At 37.5% G+C, this 22445-nt stretch overlaps 1 protein-coding gene across 2 annotated transcripts in view; it reads left to right on the forward strand.

Annotated features, from left to right (window-relative positions):
- The first annotated feature begins 1057 nt into the window (after nucleotides 1–1057).
- The window catches only part of LOC132045896 (pre-mRNA-processing protein 40A), a 39307-nt gene continuing 17919 nt past the window's right edge, over nucleotides 1058–22445 (forward strand). The window contains exons 1-24 of one of the 2 annotated variants that reach the window (XM_059436469.1): nucleotides 1058–1213; nucleotides 1512–1560; nucleotides 2145–2210; nucleotides 2305–2622; nucleotides 2740–2883; nucleotides 5192–5256; nucleotides 5453–5522; nucleotides 13388–13440; nucleotides 13536–13602; nucleotides 13679–14022; nucleotides 14119–14188; nucleotides 14660–14758; nucleotides 14842–14910; nucleotides 14985–15062; nucleotides 15316–15402; nucleotides 15925–15959; nucleotides 16057–16162; nucleotides 16513–16593; nucleotides 16735–16827; nucleotides 17179–17232; nucleotides 17377–17493; nucleotides 19064–19162; nucleotides 19743–19790; nucleotides 19875–19967. In XM_059436469.1, the coding sequence (XP_059292452.1) occupies nucleotides 1528–1560; nucleotides 2145–2210; nucleotides 2305–2622; nucleotides 2740–2883; nucleotides 5192–5256; nucleotides 5453–5522; nucleotides 13388–13440; nucleotides 13536–13602; nucleotides 13679–14022; nucleotides 14119–14188; nucleotides 14660–14758; nucleotides 14842–14910; nucleotides 14985–15062; nucleotides 15316–15402; nucleotides 15925–15959; nucleotides 16057–16162; nucleotides 16513–16593; nucleotides 16735–16827; nucleotides 17179–17232; nucleotides 17377–17493; nucleotides 19064–19162; nucleotides 19743–19790; nucleotides 19875–19967 (2289 nt within the window). In that variant the 5' untranslated portion in view covers nucleotides 1058–1213; nucleotides 1512–1527. The remainder of the gene's footprint in view (nucleotides 1214–1511; nucleotides 1561–2144; nucleotides 2211–2304; nucleotides 2623–2739; nucleotides 2884–5191; nucleotides 5257–5452; nucleotides 5523–13387; nucleotides 13441–13535; nucleotides 13603–13678; nucleotides 14023–14118; nucleotides 14189–14659; nucleotides 14759–14841; nucleotides 14911–14984; nucleotides 15063–15315; nucleotides 15403–15924; nucleotides 15960–16056; nucleotides 16163–16512; nucleotides 16594–16734; nucleotides 16828–17178; nucleotides 17233–17376; nucleotides 17494–19063; nucleotides 19163–19742; nucleotides 19791–19874; nucleotides 19968–22445) is intronic. The other variant, XM_059436470.1, reaches the window with a different exon arrangement.

Consider the following 22445-nt stretch of genomic DNA (forward strand, 5'->3'; position numbering starts at 1 on the left):
AACTTTTACCCAAAATTAGGCCTTAAGGCAGAGGTTTGCAAAATTCCAATAAAGTAATTTTTTTTTTTTTTTTTTGCCTTAAGACAGAGTTTGAAACCCAGCTTATGTCTTACGAATCCCAACTTAGGCCTTGCGAATTTTTTTTAACTTTTGATTGAGCGAGGGTTCGAATTCCGAACCAAAGGACTTTTAGCGAAGGACAAAAATTAAAGGCCACCAATTTGAGGGACAAAAATTAAAGAACAGTCCTTTTGAAGGACATCTCACGCAAAAAATCCATTAAAGTACTACTTTGCTCCCAGAGTTTGGAGTCCGCCAATAGACGCCTGCGTATAGCTGGTATTAAGGTGTCGAAATGGTAATTTGGCCACCAACCTAACTCAACCCTAAAAGTAGAAGAATTAAATAAATTTTAGGCCGACCGACCTTTTAATGGAAGGGCTGCAAAATAGCGACTAACTCACCTAAATGGCATTGAGCTAGACAAAGTAACCCTTTAAGTTTTTTCGTCTTCCGAAATAACCTTTTCTAAGTGATTTTTGGTACAATTTGAACATGAAATTTTTACAATATGAAATAGAAGAAACTTTTCCAATATGAAATAAAATCTTCTATCACCATTCTTGCGCAAATTCATATCATAGAAAAAAATTCAAGAGAACAAATATAAATTATTATTTTTAATCACTCATTCAGATCACGTTCAAAAGAAATTAAACATAATATAAATTCTAAGATTAAAAGGTATTACTTCAATTTCTAATTATTACTTAGAAGTAAGTACATTCGTTTTTCTCATTACTTTTTATCTTTTTGTTTAATTTACTTATATATTTTTTTAAATTAATTAAATTATTATTCTTTTAATTTATCAGTTTGGCGCCATTCAATAACCTTTAGTAAACTAAAAAGAGGCTAGGCTTTTGAGCCTCACTTTTATATAGGCCAAATTTTTTTTAACCTAATTCTACTTAAATAAAGGATTGAGTTGGACCGACCTCGCGGGCCAAGTCCATATTGAAAGCTCTAGCGGGATTAATATGTATTTATGTATTAAACTCTCTCACACCCCACCCCCACGCCCACTCCCCGAAACAAACAAAACAGAAAAGAATAAGGAGTACCCATCCGGGCCACGCCGGTGCTAGGGTTTATATTCGGGTTTTGCTGTCTCGCTCTTCTAATTCTCTCTACCAACGTTTGTCTTCTTCAGGTATTCGCTGCGCCTATTTATATGACAATTTTATTCCCTCAAAAGATCACTGTTGATTCAATTTTAATAGGTTATTATTGCTGATTGACGAGTGAAACAATTTTTGTTTTGACATTAAGCAAAAGCCACTATTGATGTAGGAACCATATCAAACGAAGAAACGAATTTTACCTATCATCAAATAAAAAAAAGGAAGAAAAGAATTATATAGCTATAAATATGTACTGTAAATATGAGATGACTTGACCCTTATACTATTTGATATTGGTTTTGCTAATCATGTATTTGTAATGTGCAGTTATTTATCTGCAGACATGGCCAGCAATCCTCCCCCATCTGGTCCACAGGTAATGTACTGCCTTTGTTGAAAAGTGTAGAGATTGCTGTTTACCATCTGCAAGGGAACTTTAATTTAATCTCACTGGCTTTAAACAAAAAGAATGACAAGAAATGCATTCCAGAAATGATACTATTGCACTAAGGTTCAGCTAACTGCCCCAAAGTATTTACCGAGGAAAGTCGATTGCATAATGAACTCAAAAAGTCAATCACTGCTTCTGTGTAATTCGATATTGCATCTGTACTTTGTACTAATCATCTGCTTCTGCCATGTTGCACCCAAAAAAAAAAAGAAGCTTTAGATATGATCTTGATCATGTTCAGCGGACTGTTTGCGGAGTTGTGTCCTCAACTGTAACTGTAAGCTTGAGAGTCAAAGGGCCTGCTTACTTGTGGGGCTCACTAATTTTAAGTCTTATATTACCATTTTAAGTTTTTTTGGAATCCGGTGTTTACTATAACATTCTCAGATGGTCGGCATACCACTAATTGCACATCATTCCTAGCTTTTGTGACCAGCATGCTAAACATGTAAAGCGTTTATCGTTCTTATTAGGTATTTATATTCTGATCTTGATATTCCCTTTTACAGCCTCTTTGGCCTCCTTCAGTTGGATCCACTCCACCTCAAGGTTTTGGTTCATCATTTCCCATGCAAGTAAGCTATGCAACTTGCTTTTATGAAATTATTTCATCTGTTACCTTCGAAGATGGTGATCATAAGAGCATCATGCGTGTTTCTGTTGTCACAGTTTCGACCTGCTCTATCAACACAGCAAGGGCAGCACTTTGCTCCACCAATTTCAGCCTCTCCACAGTATCGCCCTGTTGGACAAACACCAAATGCTGGAATGCCTCCTGGTCAAGGTCAAATACCCCAGTTTTCTCAAACAATGCAGCAGTTTCCCCTAAGGCCTGGCCAGCCTGTTCATGGTACACCTTCATCTCAGGCAATTCAGATGCCATATGTCCAATCAAGTATGCCACAGCCTCAACAAGTCATTCCCCCTTTGAATAGTCATATGCCTAGTGTTAATGGTGCTGGAAATCCATTCTCATCATCATATACGGTAAGAAATAGCACAAGGTTCCTTGAACTTTTGGCTTCTTTCTGTTGTTATTTATTACTTTCAGTTTGCAGCACCTTCTTTTTACCACAAACAAAGTGGCCTGAACTTCCCTTTCAGGTTCAATCTTCATCCCAAATGCATGTTCCTACTTTCCCTGCGGGCGGACAACCTTGGTTTTCATCTGGAAGTCAAACAACACCAGTGGCTGCCCCTAATCTGCTGACCAGTCACCAATCATCAGCTGTAGCTCCAGCAGTTCCGGTACGCTTCTTTTCCATTCTGATTTGAAAATTCTTTCAACTTTACTCAGTTAAGAACAAGATGTGGACTTCTGAATTACCATATTTCTGCAAGATGTTGCTGTCTGTCTGTTCTTTTTTTCTTTCAAGTAAGCCCAAGGTTTTGGATATGTTTGTATCTGATGCATGTATAATTTTTATCCTGTTCTTTACCGTTGGATAACACTGTGCTGAACAGGTTCTTTTATGATCTACATATTTGTATAAGTTGTTGATTTCTGTATTTGCAGCGAAGAAGGTGTTGCCAGTTTGATTTACGTGGAAAATGTTTGTGAGCATCTTCATGCATTTTTAATATTTTTGTATCATCTTTTTTCCATTCCAGTCTTGAACTTGTATCCAAATCATCCAAAAAGGCATCTGCTAATGTTGTTCCCTTGTTTATTGCAATGGTGGAGTCTTTGTTTGCAATCTGGTGGACACCCATTGTCGTTGATACATTTTTTTTATAAATCCCATTATCGTCGATGCATATTATTATTAAGTATCTGGGTTTACACTGTGCGCACCCTAAGGGTAGCGGCGGCGGGTTCCCTTGTCATATATATATATATATATATATTTTTTTACTATTAAGTATCATTGCTCAGTGATGTGTCAATGCTGAATCTGAGTAAGGTGAGATCTTTATGCATTCCTTCACTTATTTCTTGATAGGAGATCTTCAAAGTATGTTTCCCCATTCAAGCCAAGACTTAATACTTCAGAGGAAGGGCATCTAAGCAACTATGCTATTATTGGCATCCAAAACTAAAAACCACAGCCGGATAATGGAGGTTCCATTATGATTGGAGATCGCTTTTTGGAGAATTTTTTTTGACCTAGCATATAGCATGAGGAATCTTGTTAGAACCATATTTAAGAATATAAATGAGTAAATAAGGTCTTATGTTACATTTTTTGACGGTCAAGGAGATTTTCTTGTTCGTCCTACACTTACAGATTTTAAGATTAAGTTGTTATTCAGATAGGTGAGAGGTGTAAGTACGCGAGGTGTGAGTACCCTTTTTATCTGGAAATAGATAGAGAGTAGTCCTTTGTTGTAAATTCCACATGGTCAAGGGAACATTTGAATTGTGCTCTTTTTTGTACTCCCTAAGATGATAATATAGTGGGAAGGGACGAGGGAAAGAAAGATAAATGGGTTGTCTAGGAATTTGTGCTTTCAAATTATGTTATCCCCAAGCATTTGATAGAAGTACAAATAGAGGAGAGCTAATTGATAAGTGTTTGCATTGTCCCAAAAAGAAGGGTACCGTTTTATATTTAGAAAAAAATCAACTTTAAACATTTCATTTTACTATTAATAAGATAATTTGTAGGCATACAAATATGTATGGTTTGTTTTAGACCACAAGTTTCAAAAGTCCTTCATTCTTTTTCTGAAACTCCATGTGCAGTCAAAATGCATCACAAATTGGGGTAGAGGGGGAGTATTAAGGATGGGAAGAGCTGATTTTAGAAGCTGAATAACAATCTACGAATAGCTTTTCTGTTGGTGCCAATGAAATTTTTGTCGTCTCTAGTAGATCTTGCATTATGCCATCTTACATGGTATCGATAATAAAGACTCCCTAATTTATTTCTTTTGATGATGGTGGTGGCCGACCAACTTGCGTGCACCTCGATCATTCCACCGGATACCTGGTACCTCCCATCAACACAAGTACCGGGTAATTCTGTCCACCAAGGTTTAGGTAGTTGGGAAGAATCACCTAGTGATATTTTTTCCAGTTGGGATTTGACTTGCAGATCTCATGGTTCCCACCCACTTCATTGACTAGCCCACACTCTCGAGTGCAAATTCTTTTAGTATTTTCCTTTACTGCTTTCTGTGGAGGCAAAAAAGGTCGTCATTTTGGTCTACTCATTTTTCATAAGGTTCACATATTGTTTGCATCAACCAGGTGATTCATATTTCAAGAGCCTCTTAACCACGAAACCATATTTCTCTTTCTGGATCATAACTTACTAAACATGTAGAGCAATCCTATTAGTTAGCTATTGAGCAATCTAAAGATTGTTGGATGTATCGTTTCAACTAATTGTATCAAACTTCAAACGTAGTTTGCCATGGAAAAAGACTGCAAGATTTTCTAATGCATCGCGAATTTAGTATTCCGGATATTCATTGTAATTGTAAATGGAGCTTCAATACCTTAACTGGAAATTGAACTTTTCTCTTTCTAAGTACTTGACTTTGATTCTCTCATCTGTACTGGCTTTTGTCTTCATGTTGTTATTACCTTACTGATTTGCACTGTAATTAGGCGAGCACATCGTCACAGCAAACTGCGTCTGACTGGCAAGAGTTTGAAGCTGCTGATGGTAGACGGTGAGTTGTTTTCTTGGCCTTCTTTGTAAGACATTGCCCTTCATCAATTAAATCGTGTTACTTTACAATCTCTTAGAATTCAAAGTATGCTGCTTGCAGTGCTATCATATAACTCTCCCATGGTTATTTTTTCCCAGTTTATTTAGTTTGGGATTGAGCTGTAGTTGAGTGATTTTTTTGTTTGTTGCATATTTAGATATTATTACAATAAGATTACAAAGCAATCTAGCTGGGAGAAGCCTTTGGAGCTGATGACACCTTTAGAGGTTAGTTATACTCTTAATTGTTGCTGCTTTGATTATTGAAGTCTTACGTGCTGTTTGTTTGGGGTGCACATTTTTTCTTCTGCTTCACAAAATCTGCTATGTATTTTTTTTTTTTTTTTGAAACTGGTAACTTTCAAAATCTGCTATGTTTACTTTTTGTGGATGTTAACAACTGCACTAGATGTTAAATAGTTCAAATCGTTTTATGTGTATTCTACTTTTCTTTTCATGTTCCATTGGTTTGCTGATGTCATGAACATATAAACAACCGCAATTAGTGCTCAAATTGAAGGAAATTTCTCATTGAAACTGTAGCACCATTCGCTATGTATTCACCGTGAAGGAACTTCACAGCATTCTTTTTTTGTTGTTGATGAAATAGCATTCTACTTTTATCTAATCTTGTTGAAGTTCGTTGTTGAGGAATTTCACCACATTGTTCTTTATTTTATTGTGTAATCTTGGTTTGTTTTTTTTGAAACTGGTAAATCTGTATTTCTCAGCATCGGGTATGTTGGCCACCTCCAAAATGTGAGTAACCAAAAGAAAGTAAAAATCTTACAGAAAACCTAGTAAATCTACAGTTTGATCCTTTTCCTCTATACAAAGATCTGTTTACACAAAAAAAACAACAAAGATACGTTACATGTCCAGTTAACTGTCTGCATAGAATTGCACTTATCTTCAAAACATCTTCCCTTTTTTTCTCTCCCCGCGGTCCACCAGATGCAGGATGGTATTATCCTCTACCACCTTTTCTGACTTTTGCTTCCTCCCCTTCTAATCCAACAGCTTAGAAGATCTGAAGCGTGCTTTGGCATGATCCATCTAGTATTTGTTAGGTTTAGGAAAATTTCCCAAAGTTGAGCAGTGAACTTGCAATGTAGAAACAAATGTTTGTTAGTTTCCCCTGTTTTGTTACAGTGAAAATATCTGGGCACTAACTGCATTCCTTTCTTTTGTAATACTTCTTGAGCGAGACAGGTTCTCTTTACCGCTAACCATGTGAAGCAATTCACCTTGGTAGGTGTCAAGCTTTTCCAAATGAAGTTCCATTGGTATTGTGGCCAACCAGACACGCCTTGCATCTCTCTTGTATTCACTATTGACTGTGAAACATCCATCATTGCTGTGCTTCCATAAAACCCTGTCTGGTTCTGATGTGATACCACTGGAGCCTCCTAGTTTCTCAAGTAATGATGCCACCCTCTCCACTTCCCAATCATTTAGCAATCTTCTAAACGAAGATCCGACTCCTGAGGTGTCCAACACTCACACACTCTTGCATCAGTCACAAATTATGAATAGATCTGGGAATGATTCCATCAGAGGAGTACAGTCCATCCTTTCCAAAATTTAATCTTTTTCCCATTACCCACCTTAAGTTTCAGATTAACTTCCATCAATGGCCACAAGGCCCTGATAGTTCTCCACACTCCAATCCCAAAAGGTTCTGTGACTGTTTTTGTGCACCAAGGGCTTAATTCATCAAACTTTGCCATGATCACTTCCTTCCAAGCGGTACCTTCCTCCCCATTGTATCTCCAAAGCCACTTCATCAGAAGACTCTTGTTTTGTAGTCTTAGATTTCTGATTCCCAATTCACACCTTATTTTACCGAGTATCGCTGTATCCCATTTCAGCAAACAATATCCAAATTTGAAATCCCCTAATCCACCTATTATGTAGTGCAATTCTCATCATGCTAACAAAGTCTTCCATTGCCAGAACAAAAAGTGAAGGGGATAGAGGATCATCCTGATGGAAAAAAACCCACAGGTTCTCCATTTGCAAGAGCAGAGAACCTAACAATTTTAATAAAATATTCAATCCAGCTCAACCATTTACTGCCAAACCCCATCTGATTGAGGGTATTTAACAAGAATTTCCAATTTACATGGTCATAGGCTTGCTGTATATCAAGTTTGCACATTACACCAAGTTTTACTCCTCTCATTCTTGAGTCTACACATTCACTAGCTATGAGTGCGACATCCAAAGTTCGTCTCCCTTTTGTGAAAGCCATCTGATGCTTGTTGACCAGTTTGCTCATCACCTTCTTCTACCTTTCTGCTAGTAGCTTTGCAATAATTGTATACTCCACCTACCAAATTTATTGGTCTGTAGTCTTTCGGATTAGAATATTTCCTTGGGATCAAACCTATGATCTCATCAGGGTCAGTGGTAGAATAATTTCAGTCTCTTTGTACAGGTTTTGGTAGAAGTTTTGAGCAGCCTCCTTGATCTCATCAGGGTCAGTGGCAGTGATTCCATCCACTTCCAAAAGATCAATGGAATTAAATCTCTTGTGAGCTGGAGCAATTCTATGAAAATATTTGGTGTTGTTATCACCATATTTCAGCCATTGTATCCTGAATCTTTGCTTCCATGCTATCTCTTCATTTTTAGTCACCCCTTCTTACTCCATGGCCAGGTGTGCCTTTTGAAGCAGTTCATCATCAGTAAGGACTCCCTGATCTTGAACAGCTTCCCAACTAGATATCTGATTAAGAATGTCCTCCTTTCTCTGCTTCCAGTTTCCTCTATTGTCCTTGTATTTACCTTATCAAAAAAATAAAATAAAATTTCAGCTTCTTAGCTAAGACATGCCCAGGTCTACATTTACAGAGAAAGAACTCCACCATTCATTTACCTTGTCTGAGCCTATTTTAGGCCAAAGGCTGTGTAATGTGAGTAAATTTCTCCTCCCATTGTGCTCAGTGAAGGAATCCATCAATCCTAGAGGCACTTATGTGATTGTCCCCTCTTCTCCAAGTGAATGATTCTCCAAATAAAGGATGATCAACCAGTTCAAGTTCCTCAATACTCTGCCGTAGCACGATCTATCCTGTGGCAATTTGTTCATTCTGAAGGATACCTGATGACGTTGAAGTCTCCACAAACAATCCATGGCCCATTGAAAATACTTCTAGTGACTGTCAATTCTTCCATAGCACACTTCTAATGCAATCTGCATATACTGCACTGAGATGCCAACTAAAATCATCATTGATTCCTTAAAACCTTGCAGTGATACATTGAGCACCACTCTCCACCAATTGTCCTTTCCAGACTCTTTTATCCTAAAGAATTAGGAATCCCCCACTACTCCCAATTGCCTCCTTATGAATTACACCCATCTATTACTCCATATGCTCTGCTTTTCAAAATGCTATCAACCGGGCCATCTGGCTTTGTCTCTACTAATACATAAACATCACCCCTCCATTGGTGAATTAGATTTCTAACAAGATCTCTTTGTTAACCCTATTTAACCCCTGACATTCCAAGAAGAATTTTAACTCTCATTGATGACTAAGAGTTAGCTTCTTCCCTCTGGCCCTTGGTTCTCCATCCTTGAAATTCATATCGAAGATCAAATTCCTTACTTCCTTTGTTACTACACTGTTTATGCTTGTGGCATTAAGATTGACCCCTTGCCTCATCTCCTTTTCTCTCCTGTGGTCTTACTTCATAAGCAAGGTATAAGCTTCTTTCTTGCACCCTTTTCAGTCAGCTCCAAATTGCTGACTGAATTCGATCATGTTGGATTGAACCTTTGCTTTCGTAGCCAAGTCTTCTTCTTGTAAGCTGTTATCTATCTGTAATGGCGCTGGTTCAGAGTACATAACTAAGAGTGTATTGGAAAAATCCTCTTCCCCATCTTCGCACTGTTTATGCTCTGAATGTTCTTCTGCTGTTGACAAAGTTTTCCCTGGTTTTGCAAATTTGGTTGCGCACAACCAACCTGAAGATTATTTGGTATGTCTCCTATCTTTCCCATGCAAAGCTCCAAGCCCCCTTCGAAAGTGACGACATTTAAGCCCCCAGAGTCATCCTCATTTGACAAAAGAATCTGATCTGTAGAAGGTTCCGTAAAAGACTTGGGATTTTGAATGGGGCCCAAATTTACTGGTTAGCACTCTAAAATTTTGGTAAAGGCTCCGATGCACTTAAAAGCTAAGTTGCGGGGACTCTTCATTTTTGATGCCGAACCCGCCTCGACACGAGATTGGGACAGGTGCGGGTGTGGGATACGTCTCGGATTCGGTCAACCAACTTCGGATACTTTGACCGGATCCATGGACAAATTTGGGGGAAAAATTGAAATTTTGATTTCTCAAAATAAAAGATAAAACCGATTTAAGACATGGGAAATGGAATCCCCATCTTGGAGAATGAAAGATTGATTTCTACCATATACATGTAAATTTTCATATAATATCTCTCAAAATTTAGAATATGCTTATAGCTCTATTTTTATTATTTTGAATTTTCTTAACCAAATCCCAGCATCCGTATCCATACCCAGATTCGCACCCCCAAATCTTAAAATTTAGATTTTGTCGAATCCGACACTCGACCCGTATTGGATACCTGCACCTGAGTCTGAGCAACTTAGCATTTAAAAGAACTCCATTATCACTAAAAACATGTGCTGAAAATTGAAAATAAACTTTGGGTTATTAACTTTTCTAGGCCCAACCCATGTGCCCACGTGCTCCAAGTAAACACCTTTACCCCTTTCCTTGTTAACATCGATATTAGCTGTATAAAGTGGTACTATTTTCTTGTCATTTCCTCGATCTATAGTGCTGACTTTCCTCTTGCATAGCTATGCTATCACCTTTTGCCTCTGTCATCAGATTGATCCCTCGCAGAGGCCTGTCATCTGCTTCCCTTTTTCTGAAAGTAACCAGCGCTTCCACCCAGAAAGGAAGCCTGAAGATCAAGTCGCCCTCGGATCACCCTTGCCATGGAAAATTTTCCCTGGGACCTTTAACCCTAATTCATGCCCACCTTAAATGATTTTTTAACTCTGTTTCTTCTTCATTCTCCATGGTCGAAATGGACCAAGAAAAAGAAAGGAAGAGGTGGAAGAAAGAAAGAGGACACTCCGGGGCTAGAATACCACCAGAAGAGGGATCTCGAAAACGCAGAACGGGCCTCTAGGGTTTATCATGGGAGAGTGCGTATTTGTTGAAGACAGAGGTCGTATAGGACGGGGGAGAGATCAGATAGAGTTACGATGACAGAGAAAGTTGAAAAAAGGGTCGCGATCATGTCGGAGAAGAGATTTTAGGAGAGAATGTCGGAAAAGGGTATTTTGGGACTTACCTTGACATCTGTGCGTGCAAGCATATAGCATTTTGTGTAATCTTGTTGACATGAGAAGTTTGTTTTTCCCTCCTGTTCTTGTTAGCTCCTATTTTCTGTTGTCATAGATTGGATTTATCTTTATCTTTGTTTGGATAATTTGATTTGTGAAGAATGCTTCATAGCAGATGAGCCTGAAGTAATAACTAGAATGCTTATGCCCTCTCTGGCAAGTGAAAACCAACTTGTAGTATGTGGCTCTTAGCGTAACAACTGTTGACCCCTGTGAAAGGACCAGGCTACCAATTGAAGAGGTTTGGTTCGGGATGTCACTCTGCTGTGGAGATAAGGTATCTCTGTGAAAGAACTTGAGCATCCAATCCAAAACTTCAAAACAGTGACTGGACCAACCTAAGAGCTTTATAAAATCCTTTGGGTAGCCCTCATGCATATCATGTGGGGCAATTATATAATTCAATGTTCTCCCACACTTTTAACACGATATTAGGGTTCTCACGTCGGCTTCAATGCGAATTTACCAGTCTGATAATGATCTTACAAAATGCTGGCTCTAATTATGTAAACCGCCTCATCTCAACTTAAGCTGCTAGAGAGAGTACACTTCTACTTAATAAACTATGTCTTAACACGCCCCTAACTTGTGGGTGGTCAGTTCCTTTTATTGGGCGAGGAGCAGGGGAGGCAGAGATTGAGATGCTTATTGAGTTGTTTAGATTAGGTTTTTCCCAGTGCTTTTCTCTCTTTATTTGCGGAAAACTTCCCCTACCTAATTGGAATCTGAGATAGAATCTGTCAAATCCGTAGGCTGGGAACAATCGTGAATTTTTTTCGTCGAAGATTGGTACAGCTGTACAGATGCGTGAGTGCTTCATTAACTTTTACTTCTTGATCTGAAATCTGATCATTGCTAATTATTACCATCAATAAGCCGGTTTATTTCAGTTCTTTGCGATTTTCACATCTCCTCTTCTCGAACATGATATACTTGATGTTTATGACCCTTCTAGTTTTACAGGTACAACTATTATTCTCATATCCTCTAGTAAACATATAATGTTACATGGAGTGTACATGCGTTGTCTTGGAATATTTTGCAATTATTTCCTTGTGTTTCTTTTAACCTTACAGGTGTGTGAGTTCAATATAATGGTTAAATGTCCTCTTTGAATTTTGACTTAATAAGAAGTATCATGATTTGAAGTTTGATCAATACTAAATTGACTTCCACAACTGAAAAGTACAATTGATGGTTAAATTTATGTTTTAAAAAAAGAGGGGGACAATTGGATGGGACAAGGTAATACAAAGGGGGCCCTTAGCAGTTGGGACAGAGAAGGTCTTTTGTCAAATCAGAAGGAGAGATGGAGGGTTGTCCCTGCATGTATATGGTGGACTGTATGGAAAGAGAGAAATCAGAGATGCTTTGAAGATAAACATAGTGACATACAGAAGCTGAAGACGAATTGTTTAGCTCTCTACTATTTTTGGTGTGTGAAGGAATGTGTAGTTGAAGCAGAAGATATCTTTGATGTTTTGGATAATATGTAACTAGCAATATAGGAAGGCGCTTTTTTGCTACAATCTGTAATAGTTTGGTTGGGGGACTATACTTTTATGGTATAGTATACCTGTGGATATATAGGGCCCGTTTGGCCATAAATACCAAAAACTTTTTCACTTTTTTTGGAATTTTTAAAGTTGGAGTTGGAGTTGGAGTTGTGTTTGGCCATAGTTTTTGAAATTGTAGTTTTTGGTGAAATGTAGTGTAAAAAAGTTGAAATTTTTTGAAAAACAAGTTTTTCTTGTTTTCAGTATTCCGGAATACAACTCCGGAAAAAAGTGAATAATTTTTATGGCCAAACGCTAAAAGTAAAAAAAATTTCCGGAAAAAAGTGAATAATTTTTATGGCCAAACGCCCACATAGAATGTTAACATTGTCAAAAAAAAAAAAGGGTGGGGGGGTGGGGGGGAAGGTTAACATAAAGTTGTAGCTGACCAACAAGCTTGGATTTAGATGTTTTTTTGGCAAAAGAATATGTTTTCGCCAAATGTGTTTCTGTTATGCCATTCCTCGCTACAGTTATACTGTAAGCACACCAGCAGTTTTTATTGATTGAGTTCCAAAGTTGGCTTCTTCTTTGGATTTATCATCTGCGTTGACAGTATGGTTCTTTTGCTATTTCCTCCTAATTTTAAACACGTGCTTTTTCTTTCCTCTGCTCAAATGTCCTCTCTCTGCAAGTAGGAAAAATATATTTAAAAAAGTAATTGTTATAAAAGGTGTCTATAATTTGTTTTCTTGATAAAAATGTTCGATAGAGTTTTGTTCCTTGTAGAGATATTTAGGTGTCTTTTATATTGTTAACCAAGTTCGTTTGATACTTTTCCTGATGGAATCGTTCAAAATTTGTGGCCAAGTATTATTTGTATTTAACAGATGCGTGCTCTCAGCAGATTTGATAGCAACACCTGGTAGCATTTACCTCACTAATTATCACGTAAATTTATATGCTTATGCAATAACTCATTATGTCATTGCTTACACTACCATGTAGGGTTTCCTTGCCTATTGCTAATATAATTTAGGTTCATTGTTGCTGGGCTTGCTCATGTTTATTCGTTCATTAGTACCCGGAGCAAGAACATTGGGAGACTTTCAAGTTTCAATGCTGTTCAGATGTCCATTACTGCTCTTTTGGTTCGAGATGTACGTTTTAAACTGTGCATATGTTTTGTGCTTTGACAGAGAGCTGATGCGTCAACTGTATGGAAAGAATTCACAACTGCAGATGGTCGAAAGTAAGATTTACCTGTAAAAGCATTTTGGTTCTCTTGGCTACTGCAATATGCTTTTTAATTCTTTTTTAATGATTTCTGTATTATTGGACTTTCAGGTATTACTACAACAAAGAAACAAAGCAGTCTAAGTGGACAATGCCCGATGAACTAAAGGTTCATGAAGGAAATATTGCCTTTATCAGATATTTCTGTTTCTTCTCTATATGTTATGGAACTAATCATCAGCATGTACCATCAGTTGGCTCGTGAACTGGCTGAAAACGCTGCTGGTCAAGTAGTTCAGACTGGAACAAGCACAACTTCTGGTGTGCAAGTCAGTGAAGCTGTGACCCCAACAGAACAACCATCTGCTGTCACCCCGGTTAGCTCCACCCCTTCTTCAACGGTTTCTGGAGTTGCTTCAAGCCCTGTTCCAGTTACACCTGCTGTTTCTGATGTTAATGCTCCACCTCTGGTGGTTTCTGGATCATCAGCCATTCCTACTGTGAGCCCTGCTGTGACAAGTTCAGCTGGTGTCTCTTCCCCTGCTGTTTCAGCGAGTACAGGATCTGCTGCTCTAGCTAATGCCTATCATACACAAATGTATGGACCCTTTCATTTTCTAAAGGTGGTTTCACTTTCAATTGTCTGTCACGATTTTATGACTAAAATATCAAGATGAATCTTGACAATTTCCAGGAGTGGCATTGAAAATTTATCTCCTCAAGTTGCAAGTTCTTTAAGTGGAGCTTGTATTCAGGATATTGAGGTATGAACGACTCCGTCAGCAGTTCTATTTGATGTTTGATTGTGCTGGCATATGCATTGTCAAAAAGACTCTTTTACCTTTTCTTCCCCCTGCCGCTGCCAGTAGGGTCGGAGCTATGTGGAGTCAACAGATTTTGTCGTAAAATTGTACTGTGCTAATTGGACAAAGTCATTTTTTGTGAATCCCCTCGACATAAGGAACGATTGTAGTGTAGTGAAAAGGGGTTCAGAATTGTTTTAGGTCACAAGTTCAAATCCCAAGTGTGACATTCTAATATTTTTTCAAATCCCCTCGCATAAATTCCGTGCTCCAGCACTGGCTGCTAACTAGGGTTGGGAATGCTCCCACCTCTTTTGCATGAGGCCCGCCATACCTTGGAAATGCTCCCCCTCTTTGGCCAAATTGTGGATGCTTGTATTGAGATGAATTATTGTTGTCTTGTTGTTACTTGTTTAAAAACGTGATTTATAGGAGGCAAAGAAGGGCATGGCAGTTGCTGGGAAGATTAATGTGGTACCTGCAGAGGAGAAAACAGCAGATGAAGAACCTTTTCTATATGCCACCAAGCAGGTAAAATGATTGAATGTGCTCCTCGAATTATTTATTTGTTTAGTGCTTAATATTCCGCTATTACTTATTGTATATCTTTTTAGGAGGCTAAAAATGCATTCAAAGCTCTATTAGAGTCTTCTAATGTTGAATCTGATTGGACATGGGAGCAGGTTAGTTGGACATGCTATCTTAATTTAAAATCTATTAATAAACACTTTTGACTGACAGTGAACTATTATAACAGACAATGCGAGTTATAATTAATGATAAACGATATGGTGCTCTGAAAACTCTTGGTGAGCGGAAACAGGCCTTCAATGAGGTAACCACAGTGTTATTGTGTTAATAGTACCAGTTTCAAAAAAAAAAAAAAAAAAAAAAAAAAACAGTGTGTTTTGTGGTTGTTAAATTGTCCTCTTCCCCCCTCCCCCTCCTCCCCCTGAAGTCTTGCTACTGCTGTTACATATGTTGGGATGTGATGTATGAAGTATCAATTATGATGCTGTTAATCTGGAGTACGGAAATTTAAAGGTATTACCATTTCTGATTGTTGATCTACCGTTTCTGCCCAACAGTACCTGATGCAAAGGAAGAAACAGGAGGCTGAGGAGAGGCGCCTTAGACAAAGAAAGGCAAAAGAGGAATTCACAAAGATGTTAGAGGTAAAATATGTGCTCCTTAAAGGTTCCTGATACAGTTTTCATGGTGGGTTGGTGTTCTTGCATCTACTTATGTTGTAACTTGTAAGTAACAATTTACTCAACACTTAAAAAAGTTTTCACTGACGTACTGCCAATAAAATAATCCTTCGTCTTTTGCATTAGAAGAGTCCAATTTTAGTATCCTACGTATCATTTGTGATTATTGTATTGGAATGAAATGGGCCTGAATAGAATGAAAGGATATAGAGCATTTATGCAGGTAATCCTAACTGATGGGCAGAGTTGATTGAAGCATATCAGTAGCATTCTTAAAAGAGTAAAACTCGGTGTAATACAAGAAACTTAATTAATCGATACTTTGCTATAGATGAAAAAATTACCCCAAGGATTTGTTTACAACTTCTGCATCTATCATGTCAAACATCACTTTTTTTGATGAAGTGTGTTTTTATTTTTTTATTTTTTTATTGTCTACAACTTTGTAATAGAGTTATAGCCCGGTTTGACTTTTAACTGTTTCAGGAGTCCAAGGAACTCACTTCATCTACAAGATGGAGGTAGGTCACAGAAGCTCCTCTTTTATTTATACTTACTAACTGAAGTAACAGAAGCAGCATTGCCTCCTTTAATGATCTAGTGATATTATAATACCAGTAAGGCAGTAACAATGTTTGAGGACGATGAACGGTTCAAGGCTGTTGAACGAGAGTCTGATCGTGAAGATCTCTTCAGGAACTACTTGGTGGATCTTCAGAAAAAGGTAAGCTGTTGCTATTCTCACTTTTGAAAATGCATGCAACATCGCTTAGATTTTTGATCATGACATGAATCATTCGTAAAATCTGTTCAAGCTGACGACTGTATTTTTGCCCAAAAAATAAGTGAATAAGAAATAAGCAACTGAAAGATTGATCCTATGTAATTTTTGATGAACATTTTGAGGCTCGGTTAATTTCTTTGTGAATGAATTCTTTTGTATTCATCAAGATCCTACCAAGTTGCACCCTGCGTGCATCCTACACATCCTGTTCCATGAGCATTTTTAATTTGTTGTGTGCAGTTATTAATCATTAATCATGTCTTTTGTCATTATTTGGTATGTTATTCCAGGAGAGGGCAAAGGCTCAAGAGGAGTATCGACGGAATAGATTGGAGTACAAACAATTTTTGGAGACTTGTGGCTTTATCAAGGTAATTGTTACTTTTAAGCCTTTCTTCAACTCCTTTCCCCAAGGGAAGTGGATCTGGTGGTTGGAGCTTTCTATCACGTTTCCCTTTTGTCCCTTTTCTTTCTCTGAAGTTCATCCTTAATTGGTTTCTTTGGAGCCACAGGTAGATACCCAGTGGCGCAAAGTCCAAGATCTTTTGGAAGATGATGAAAGATGTTCGCGCCTTGAAAAACTTGATCGATTAGAGATTTTCCAGGTAAATTTCTTATGCAGGCAAGTTACTGGAATGGAATGCAAAGTCTAGTAAGAAAGAGGCACAACTTTTGAAAAAAATTTTTAGAAGGAAATTCCGGAAGTTACTAGAATGGAATTGCAAAGTCTAGTAAGAGAAATACGGCATAGCTTTTTCAAATTCTTAAAAGGGGAATTCACACAAGTGATTTTAAATGTTCACGTTTCTTTTAGAGTTCAACCAATTTATGCCCTAAAGTTTCTGTTGAGGTTTTCATTTCCTCTCTATTAGCTTCTTCTTATTGTCCTTTTTTTTGGGAAGGAAAAAGACACATTTTGTGATAATTGATGACCGTGATTTCTGTCTTATCTGAAGGAATACATCCGTGACCTGGAGAAGGAGGACGAAGAACAAAGAAAATTACACAAGGTTCTTTCTGATGCCTCCTTTTTGTTATTTGTGGTTGGGGTGGGGGGTGGAGGGCGGGGGGTATGTGGGGGAAGGCAAACCTCCTTTTCTATGCTTCATCCTAGGTGATCAACTCACTTAAGTGCATTTTTGTTAAACTTAAAGGAGCAACTGAGGCGCGCAGAGCGCAAGAACCGGGATGCATTTCGAAAGATGATGGAGGAGCATATCGCTGCAGGGACGCTTACTGCGAAAACATCTTGGCGTGATTATTGTCTGATGGTATTTCACTTTGCTATCTTTCGTTGAAGTTTGTGACTATCTCATTTGAAAGTTAAAAACATTTAGAGAGGGCACACTTTTATTTATTAAATTATGTCTTCAACACGCTCCCTCATGCGCGAACCTGATTATTTTTCATGGTCCAAGCATGCGATAATGGGTGGTGGTGAACTTGAACCCAAGACCTCCGTTTGCTCTGACATCACGTTGAAGTGTGTGATCATCTTGTTGATAAGCTTAAGCTGTTAGAGGGGGCATACTTTTATTTATTTAATTATGTCTTCAACACCTTAAACAATGATAAAAAAAGTTACTTTATTTTAGGCAGAATATCAAAAAACCCCCTAAACTTGGCACGGATTATTAGTTACACACCTAAACTCTCTGTAGTCTTAATTACCCATCTGAACTTGGCTACTTGATAATCTTTACCCCCTAGATGCTGATGTGGCAAAAATCGTGGTTACACCCTCTTTTTGGTGTGTGGGGATGCGAAAAGTTGAAAAATAAGCTCTTAAGTTGGCTATTTTTCAACCGTTAATCACCACATAGTCATATAATGGTTTATTTTTTCCAATTGTGTATTTCTTTTTGCTTCAGCTTAATATATAATGAAAATTTTACCTCAAACTTGCATTCTTAAAGTTTCTTCTTTAAATGCAATGACTACTTGTTCCAAGTATTTGTTTCAACTATGTGTTTCTTCTTTTCCAGGCCAATTTGTTAAAAAAAAAAAAAAAAAAAAACTTGGCTCAAGCTCCATACTTTTAGGCAAATAAAATAGTTTTATCCAAAATCATGAAGTACCAACTATGTATTTCTTCTTCAGATGCAATGACCATTTACTTTGACCCGTATATACTTTTTTTGGGGCCAAAATCAATAAAAAAAAGATTTAACCAAAATAATTAAGTTGTAACTGTGTACTTCCTTTTTATTTCTTCTTTAGATGCAATGACTTTATTTCATCTGTTATTTTTTTCCTTTTCGGGCCAAATTCATAAAAAAAGTACTTGGTTAGAGCTCCTTTATTTTTATCGAAATAAAAAGTTTAGCAAAACAACGAAATTTCAACTTTATAATTCTTATTATATTTTATTTAGCTGTAATGAGAATTTGTTTCAATAGTTTATTTCTTCTTTTCGGGCAAAGTCTGTAAAAAGAATCTGACTCAAATTTCATTACTTTTAGCCAAATAAAAAATTTTCGCCTAAAAAGTGGGGTTCTAGCCAAGTCTTTTACTAATTTGACCTGAAAAAGAAAATCTGATATTTTTTTTTAAAAAAAAAGCCACATGGACAAAAAATCCACGTGGCAGGAGAGTGTATCCCACTCTCTTAGGATGAGATCGTGCGGGGGTAAAGGTTATCGGATTGCCAAGTTCTGGGGGGTTATTAAGACTACTGTAAGTTCAGGTCCGCAACTAATAATTTGTGCCAAGTTTAGAGGGGTCTTTAGGTATTTTGCCTTTATTTTAAGAAATGTAGTCTCTATTATTGTATCATTTATTTATGCTTCTTATTAAATCCACCTTTCCCGGGGGTTGATCTGTGGAGGTGTGAAAATGTAGGTTAAGGAGTCTGTGGCTTATCAGGCTGTTGCATCAAATACTTCTGGTTCGACACCAAAGGATTTGTTTGAAGATGTCGCTGAAGAGTTGGAAAAACAGGTCCAATATGTCGTAGTCCCACTATTTTTGCCTTCTTTTTTTTTTTTTTTTTGATTAAGCACCGGGTGTCCGAGTCTTTGAGCTCCCGACTAATCCCGGGGGTGCACAGGCCTCGGCAAGGAGTTTCCCGCAAGTGCACCACGGGTAATTCAGGGTTTCCCCAGTCCGATGGCCCTCAGAAATTGTTTGCACCCAGCGGGTTTCGAACTTGAGACCATTTTTGCCTTCTTTTACTATAGGTGATATAGCACTGTTTTATTATTAACCGGCAAAAAATGACTTCTTCTTTCTCAAAATTTGTTGCTGGACTCATTAGATGTAAGAGACCACTCTGTCATATGAAAAAATAGAAGTTGTACTGTCTGCGTCAGCAGTTTGTTGCGTCACTTGATGTTGCGTGGATGCATGACACATTTGCTGAGAAAATAGTTACTTCGTATGTGGCATTCAGCACTGTGTCATCTGAGTTGGGTCTCGCATATATGTGATTTATTTCTCGGAAGTATTTCATTTGCGCAATAATTTGAAGTGTGATAGTTGTTCTCTTTTCGCTAACTTCGCTTTTTGCCCTATTTAACAGTACCACGAAGAGAAGATTCGCGTAAAAGATGTAGTTAAGTCAGAAAAGGTGGGTTGGGTACTGTTAATTACTTTTCCTTGCAAATACCTGCTGGTGTATGATTTTCTGTCTGTTCCTTTTCACTATTTTTAGATCACAATCTCATCAACATGGACATTTGAAGACTTTAAAGTTGCTGTTTTGGAAGGAATTGGTTCCCCTTCCATTCATGATGTTAATCTACAGGTATTAATTTATCTTCCCCCTAAACCTTAAAAAGGAGGTGTGTTTTCATCGTTTTTGGGATGCTTATTTCTGTAACATGATGACTGAAGGCAATTCCCTTTTTTTACATTAAGCATTCAAAACGTGTTATGTTTGGGATAGTGTATTTGGATGTACATTTGCTGTCGTTATTGGAGATAGAGGTTTTAGGACCTTAGTTTTTGATTGTGGACAAGACTTTTTGTCAAATGATTGAGCCTGGTGTTAATCTTGAAACTTGATTGCTTCTAGTATTCTATTTCAATTTTAGATGCTGGTATGTGGGATTATCATATATTTTGGTGGCGTCTGAACTTTTAAGCTTTGTTTCCGTACTTGTAGGAAGCCATTTCTGCCTGTTCATAGCTGCAAACCAGGCTCTATTTTCTTTTCAGATATTTTGTTATTCTTGAATTTCGTCCAAATATCTAACATAAATCTTTTATGTGTTCCAAATAACATGGAATATGCGTGCCATCATTTTATGGTGGTTTGTAACAGGAAATTATCATAACCTTTTTTTTATAAGATAAAAATAATATAATTGGTGAATGGGAAGAAACACTTCTGTATACAAGTGGTATACTAAGTAAAGAATGTGCAATAAATACGATTCTCTACTAACGGCAGCCAATCTTCTATACAAGTTGGAATCGTGTTGGTGCACCCAGCAGAGACTTTCAATCAAGGGAATTCAAATGTAAAGAAGTAAACACACGAAAACAAAAGGCTTGGTGGTGCTCTTGGTTGAAAGTTAAGTTATTTACCTAGAGTTTTATTGTCATAAAAAAGAAGTAAACACACGAAAAAGCCAAGGGGATTCAATATTTACTATATATATACATAAAAAGTTTCTTTGACCTTGTATATACAGTGTAATTTATCGGCGAAGAGGGTTCATCCGAACCTCCTTGCGCCTAATCCTAGCTCCTCCCGTGGGTGCACCAAAAGAAATAAGGGACAAAGAGCCTTTCATCAAATGTAAAAAAAAACGTTTTTCTATCCTTCACAAAGCTCTCCTATTTCTATCTTTCATTCAATCTACATGGGTGCTAGTGGAGTAATATCCCACTCCTTTAGTCTTCTCCTCATTTTCTAATTGTCCAGTTGAATAGTGCCGCCTTCACAGTGCGTGGTATCACCTATTGAAGTGCGAACCATTTAAAGATTTTCCACACGTGAGATACTACTTGACAATGTAATAGGAGGTGGTTCATGTCTTCACCGAACTCTTACTCATAAGAAACCAATTGGTACATGCAATTTCTCCTCTTCCTTAAGTTTTTAGTTAAAATCACTCCCCTTGCTACCAACCAAATGAAGAAACACATCAGTGTTTTTAAACTGAGCAGCGGAAAAGAAGCAACCCGGGGCGCTACTTTAAGCGAAAAACGAAGCCTGCACTTGATTGAAGTGAAACATAATTCTAAAAGAATCTCAGATGAACATTGCACAAAAGAATTATGAGCTGATTTTTATAATTAAACAAAAGATTAGCAGGACAAGTTGAAACTATTTTGGCCTTCTTTTTCATTATACAAACCGGAAAATAGAGAAAGAAGGAAAAAAAGCTGCAGCAATTAATCAGTTTATAAGCTGATTTTTCATAATTAAACAAAAGATTAGCAAGATAATTTGAATTCTAATATAACTTGAAACTGAAAAGGGGAATATGTCCCATTGACTTATGTGAAAAAAGGAACAAAAAGATTACCAAATTAAATTAATTAACAAACTTAAAAAAAGACAAACAAAGACAAACAAAGTAGAAGCTGCAGAAGCAACGAAACAGAAAGGAGAACCAAAAAAAAAAAGGGAGTAAAAAGAAGCCGCAGCAGCGACAGAGAAGAAGCAACAAACGATGATGGAAGAAGAAGAAGCCTCAACAACAACAGAGAAGCAGAGAAACGAAGAAGAAGAAGTCGCACTGAGAATCGTACTCACAGATAAGAAGCAAGTCTTTTCACTTTTTTTTTTTTTCCCTAATCAGGTCCCCACCTTTTCCTTTTTCTTCTAAAAAAAAGTCGCCTTTTTAAAAAGTAACAAAGCAATCGCTTCATCGTGTCATCGCTTATTGGATAAAAGTGCTGCTTCCTTCACTCCGCAATAACCTCAGTCCCAGGAAGCACTACAAGGTAGCTTCGTCTGGTTTCACTACTTAAAGCGGTACTCCCTAGCCTCCAAGAATCTTGACCCTCGTGTGAGGAACTTTATTCGTAGAGCAGTTGGACCAAACTTTGAAGTTTGGCGCTTCAAATCTTAGAGGTTCCTGTTAAACCTTAGGTTCGGTGAATCTCCCGATCATGCAACCTTCTCCCTTTTCTTTCTCTTTCTATCCTTTAATCTCTCTCTAAATTTTTCATCATATAAATAAACCCCTATTACCTACTTGCTCCCTATCCTTCATTATTTTTTCCATTTCCTTATGTCTCTTTTTCATACTGCTAGTCTGCTACTTCC

The sequence above is a fragment of the Lycium ferocissimum genome, unplaced genomic scaffold (assembly GCF_029784015.1).
Source record: "Lycium ferocissimum isolate CSIRO_LF1 unplaced genomic scaffold, AGI_CSIRO_Lferr_CH_V1 ctg851, whole genome shotgun sequence".
Taxonomy (NCBI): Eukaryota; Viridiplantae; Streptophyta; class Magnoliopsida; order Solanales; family Solanaceae; genus Lycium; species Lycium ferocissimum.